At 47.5% G+C, this 6,236-nt stretch overlaps 1 protein-coding gene across 1 annotated transcript in view; it reads right to left on the bottom strand.

Moving 5' to 3' along the window:
* EVA1A (eva-1 homolog A, regulator of programmed cell death) overlaps positions 1–6,022 on the bottom strand; it is a 323,709-nt gene extending 317,687 nt beyond the window's left edge. The window contains exon 1 of the mRNA XM_025208589.1: positions 5,935–6,022. Coding sequence (XP_025064374.1) covers positions 5,935–6,022 — 88 coding nt within the window. The remainder of the gene's footprint in view (positions 1–5,934) is intronic.
* Positions 6,023–6,236: the final 214 nt, after the last annotated feature.

Raw genomic sequence — 6,236 nt, 5'->3', positions numbered from 1 at the left:
ACTTCACATCTTGTGAAGAACTCTAAGCGCTGCGGAGCCTATCGAACCCAGCGCGTACCTTAAGAAGGCTATAGGGGTCTGATCAACCTCTGGCCTCTCCCCGTCGCCGAGCGCGATCCCTCGACGAACCCCTTCCCTGCGCCCAAGTTTCACGGAGCCTAGCAAACTTCGTGTGAGTGTATCCAGAGCTCTTCTCCGAGTTGTTTTCTTCGGTTGACACAACGGGCTCGTATTTTTAGAGCCTTCAACCGGATTGGGCTAGAGTTTGCGCGGAAGGAACTCTTGTCCGCTTTTCTTCTTTCCTGTCTGTAACTGCAACTCAAGCAAGTTTTCCTGCCTGCACCGCGACCATCTACGGTGTAAGTAAAATAATCTTTAATCAACGGCTAAGCGTCCGTGCCTAATTCTAGTCCGCCGGCCTGCATTCCCCGACCCGCGTGCCAGGGCTGCTGGCCACAGCCCGCCGCGCGCCCCCGAGGGCCTTGGACCGCTCCCGGCCTGCACACAAACCACATGAGCTCTCTGCCTCAGCAAACGCACCTTTGAGCAGCAGCTAGTACAATATGACCCTGATTTCAACAGGTGCCTCTGAGAGGTACTGTGAAATAATCAGCAATTGATAAACCAAATTCTACACAAGTCCAAATGGCAGGTATTTTATTTTGATACCAAACCTCACTGCAAGCTTCAAAAAACCAAAAGAAATATGTTTTTAGAATGACAAGAATCAACAAGTATGCAGCCAGCATTCCCTTGGCTCCCTCCTTACCAAATCCAGGGTCCAGAAGGTGTACTGAGAGTCCAGTTTTCTAGTCCTCCCTCTCCCACAAGCTACAGAGGTGACCCTGAACACTTCAGACCCTCTACATCATTAATGTTTGTAAAACATTGAGGCCTTGGGTTGGAAGTTCAGATGACATAGAAAGAATAGAGGTGAAACAGCCTAGATATAAAATCGACTTCTGCTACAACCTGGGGTTTGGCTCACAGCTTTCCCTCTTTTGGCAGAAGATGGAGATGCAGGACCATTGCTAGGATGGGTTGAGATGCAGAAGCTACAGGAGTGAGCAGAGCTGGATACCCAACCTAATGGACACATTGGTCAGAGGCTCTTTGCTATTAGACCAGATCACACAAAGGGCACTGACCGATGTCCAGCTCCAAGCTGTAACTCATGGCACTTCACAGAAAGTGTCATGAGTTACAGTAACTCCCCCCAACCCAACAGACATTCACTGTTGGGTCAAGGGGGTGGGAGATCAGGCTCCACTTTGGAGCGGATCCAGAAGGAGCTGCGTGTCTGCAGCCGCTGTCCCCTAGATTTTCCCCCTCCTCCCAGCCCTGGTGCTGCCTGCGGGGTGGGTCAGAAGAGAGGGAAGGGAGGGAAAGGAGCTCCGGGCTGGGATTTGCCCTGCCTGCACTGGAGGGGGCGCGGGGTGGGGAGTGGGGGTGGATTGGAGCCCAATCCACCTGCCCGCCCCACCCACCTGCAGCGCAAGCTGGGCAAATCCCAGCCTGGAGCACTCTTCCCTTCCTCCCCCCCTCCCTTCATGCAGACAGCACTGGGGGCCCCGATCAGATAGAAGTTAATGAAGGTACGCTGCTTTGGAGAGCCTTCATCTGGGCCCTCATTACGTGAGGGGTCATTTGTTGTGCGATCAGGCACTTTTAAAGCACTCTGCAGCCGTGCGTTTCTGTCAGGGCATGGTTGTGGACTGCTTTCAAGGGGCTGATCATGTGACAAATGTCACTTCTGTCAGTGCTCAAAGTGGTGTAAATACAGAGACTAGTCAAGACAGTGGCTTGTGCCTTCTTTGTCTCCATGTCTGGAGACTGCCGGGTAACGCCTCCCTCCCACAAACACAAATGTTTAAAGACCCATTAAAGAAAAATAAAACCTTCAAAATGCTTCACATAGCTCAAATAGTTCCCAGAACAGGGATTTTTATTTTTTTTCCCTCTCAGATTACAGCAGCCCGGTGTTGACTCCCGCAGAATTCATTCAGGATTATTTTTAAACATTCAAGCTGAACAAGCAGGAAAGGTAAAGCATAAACATGAAGCAATAGGGGCCAGCAGTGAGGGTCCGGAGCGAGTGACAAGAGTCCTGTGCCAGCCCCACGTGCCAAGTAAGCAAGACCCAGGGCTGTCGCATGCTGCATGCAGGCTGGGCCTGGTGCCTGGAGTGCTACACAGCGGGGTGGCGCCAGTCTGGGCCACAAAAAGGCCCAACAAATTTCATCCAGCCTTTGGAGTGGGATAAATTTGACCCCTTTGATCTAACCTACTGGCAAACTACATTGTCAACCCTGATACAGCCACAAGACATACCACCCTAATCTCCTACAGGTAAAGCAGGGGGACCACAGTACCCAACTGTGCTGCTGCAAAGGCTGTTAAAATATTCTTGTGAGCAGAGCCGGCTTTAGGGAAAATGCAGCAGCCTGGGCAAACTTGTATTTTGATGCCCCCCGCATCCTCTCCCCCAAGCCGTGCTACTGCAGGCAGAGGCAGATGGACAGGGGTGCAGTCTGGCAGGGCTCCTCCTGAGAGGCTGGGCTGGGCTGGACCCCACGCCTTCCGCCACTGGCTGGGGCAGAGTAGGGCAGGGGGAGAGCACTGGGGTGCGTGCATGCATGCAGGCAACTCCCATAGCCCATACCACTCTGTACATGGGGTAAAATTCCTTCCTGATCCCAAATATGGTGATTGGTCTGACCCCGAGTGGAGGGGCAAGACCCTCACTGCACACCTGGTCAACAGTCACCAGCCCTGGCTGCAGCCAACACCCAGTGCTTCTGTTACTAAAGCCAAAGTCTATACAAGAAGTGCAAAATCAGCCCCTAATTCCCATCCTTCCTCAAGACGCGCTGGTAGTTGTTTGCCCTATGTGCAATGCTGCTATTCCATACAGTCCTGAAGGGGGCAAGTATATGAATGGGTTGTGCTTCCCACCCCAAGTGAGCAGCTGATGACTTTCTAGGAAAGTCTGTGGTGGGAAGGGGAAGGAGTATAGCCTACTGTTGGTCAACAGTAACAGTCAGAGATTGTCCTAAACAGGCATTAAAGGAACCCCATCAAATCCAATCCAGTTCAGACCAACTCAGCCAGGATGAAGGTGACTGCAACACAAAGTATCAACCAGAGATTGTGAGCACATTTTGAGCTGGTCTTCAGTGTTAGGTCTCTTTTCCCTTGAGAATTCAAATGAAGACCTTGGGTGGAAGAAGAATGTGCTATAATGGCTTCATGGGTCTACCACTGACCTTTGCCTGCTAAATCCCTAAGACGGCCCTTTACAGCTAGGCCAACTAGGAGGCCCCATGCCCTGCTCTCCTAGCCATGGTAACAATGGCCAAACAGCAAGAGACCAAACCTGCATGCAGATCCCTTTGACGAAAGGCTCAGACTTATTTTCCAAAAGCGTGACAACACCTCATTCTTAAAGGCAGCAATCAAGAAATGCAGCTTAATAGTAACGTCAGAGCCACTAATACAAATGAGGCAAATCTAGCTACCTGAGTACTTTTACTGTGCAAAAATGGGCATCTTATACCAGATGTTAGTCCTTAAGAGAAGACTGGCCCTTACTAGAGAAAGACCACATTCAGCCAGGATGCCGGAGATACATGAAGTGGGCTGTCCATCAGTGAGAATGGTAACAGGATAAGAAAACCATCCAGGAGGGAATCACTTGCTTTAAGTGCTAGGTATGGCTAGGAAAAATACTGGACTTTTATCTAGCACCTTCATCCTCCAGATACCAAACCATTTAATCTACAAAACAGAGTTCTGGTGGCAACCACAGTTTGTTAGGCTCAGTCCATACCTAATAGCAAGGCACGTTCCAGTCCTACATACCACAATCCACGGGACAAACAAAAGTCCCAATCCTGCTACACCCGTGCTGTATCTCTTGAGATATGCAAGGCTCCAGGCGGGTCGAGGAATAAAAACATACAAACAGCCTATTTGCTTGCTTGTTTTAATGCCGCATATAAGCAATGTGCAGCAAAGCAACGTGGGTAGTAGAGGAGAGATTTTTGAGAAGGCTGGTTGTATGAAAGTTAATGTGGATCTCACTGAAAAAGTCCACAGGGAAACTCTGCAGGACCAAGGTCACCGTGAGCCTATGTTTCAAAGCCCAGACATCACAAAGCTAAGGCTTAGACCACCAACCCATCCCCTCTGCTTTAACTGGCAACACTGCAGTTGAAAACAGCTGCTCCATAACATAAGGTTTTGTTATTCCCCCACCCCAGCCCTTTTCAGAGATGTGGCATCCTTTGCCTTTGCCAGCATCCCTAAACAATATTGAATTCATTTCCTTTTTCTCACTGTGTTGCCATCAGCTTTGTATCCCCTTACTACAGGGTGTATTCATTCATGCCAGTGCCCAAGGCCACTACATAATGCTTGCCAACAAGGTAAACCAGGATGTAAAGCATCTGTATTTCAGTGGGGTCAGTAATTTCTGGATTAGGACTCACATGTAAGCAAAACACATTCTCCGCGGTATTGTCTGAGTACTAGCCCAGCCCACACACACCCGCTCTGTCCAACTTGCCTTCAGTGATGGATGCAGAGGAAGCTCAGAGCTAAAGAAACTTAAAGAGGGAGAGAGAAAACCACTACAAATTGGAAGTGCCTCAGCTCCTTCCATTCACAGGCAGATCCTCTCTGAAAGGCAGTCACAGAATTGATCTGCCCCCAAAAAAGGCTGAATTACAGGCAGGTCAGTCCCTTCAATGCACTTTAAGCAAAAGACTTAAAACTACTGTACCCTAGTCTCCAACTTCTCACTAAACATCCCTTTATAAACACAATTCTCTCTGCAATATGCAAATACCTTGGCCGCCAAGGACCAGTGCTTTAATGTTGGGAGGCATTGAAATTACAACCGTGCACTTCAGTCTAAACCTTTTGGTGACACGCAGTTCTCACTAATGATGTGATGCCACCAACAAACAGTAACTGAAAGCTCTTACTCTCCAAAAAGTTTTATAACAATCTTTTATAAAACATGCTGAACTCCAACAGCCACCAGTTGCATTCAAAGTGAGATGGGGCATTCTGCAGTCAATACATCTCGATCACTTATTCTTGAACTAGTGCAAAATTACATTTATTTATTTATTTTATATGGGCTGGATTTGCTTTGACATACAGACATCCACAGGGTACAGCAGTAAAAATCTGATTTTAATGTGACTAATGCAGCAATACATAGTTAAAAGACTTGTATCATATTTCACATCTGCAGAGGGATGAACACTTACCTGTGCAAATGGCATGACTTAGGCTATGGAAATATTAATTTCCCATTTTCAAAGACCTTTGGTAATGAATAGGAATTGTTTCTGAGTTTTGCTCAAGTAGATGTGGGGTCAGATTCTGATTCACTTAGGGGATGTAGTATCTTACTCTGTGACTACTCCCCCAGACTGCAAACGACTATTGGCACGTGAAAAAAATATTTAGTATGATTCAGGGTATAAGAATCCGACTTACAAAAAAAATACCTCAATTGTGGTGTGGTAGTTTCAATTTGCATCCAAGAACTTCTCAGCCCTTTAAACCAATCCTGTTTACTTTCTCAAGCAAACTTATTTCCATCCCTCACCACAAACACCAATATAAACTGAGGCAAGTTTGCAGTCATTACTATTTCCCTTGTTTCCTTCCCATGATGATTCAAAAAACTCTTCTGCTGAATTATTTTTCCTGGGGTTTGTTAAAAAAGTTTTTAACGAACTGAAATCCTCTTACTGAACATCCTTTTCAACCCATTATTTTAAAAGGATTAAAACTGCTGCCTGCCTCACTATTTCAAACCTAATGCATCCCCTTCCCTCGGGCTGCCCCCTCAGGGGGCTTATTCATAGCAATTACTGATCAATAAATGCAGGCAGAGAATGGGAGTCTCTCTCCTACCTGAAAAGTCTGAAGAAGTCTTAGCCAAGTTGCTGAAAGCTGTCAAGCACATGAGTCCCACGAGAAAGGCAGACACATCTGGGCTCATCCTTAAATATCCTACTCCTGGTTTTCCTTTAGAGAAAAGCAATCACTTTCTCCCCCCAGTCGGATACTCCTCATTGCAGGGAGATCACTATTAGTCCCATTGCATGTGAATGAGCACAGCAAGTAGCCAGGAAGCAGAAGCACACACTACACACAAAGCACACGCTACACACACACACACACACACACACACACACATATGCCCACACATCCCT

Source organism: Alligator sinensis, unplaced genomic scaffold (assembly GCF_000455745.1).
Source record: "Alligator sinensis unplaced genomic scaffold, ASM45574v1 scaffold300_1, whole genome shotgun sequence".
In the NCBI taxonomy this organism is placed as follows: domain Eukaryota; kingdom Metazoa; phylum Chordata; order Crocodylia; family Alligatoridae; genus Alligator; species Alligator sinensis.
Note: the sequence above shows the minus strand (reverse complement) of the source record. Positions and strands in the feature narration are given on the sequence as shown.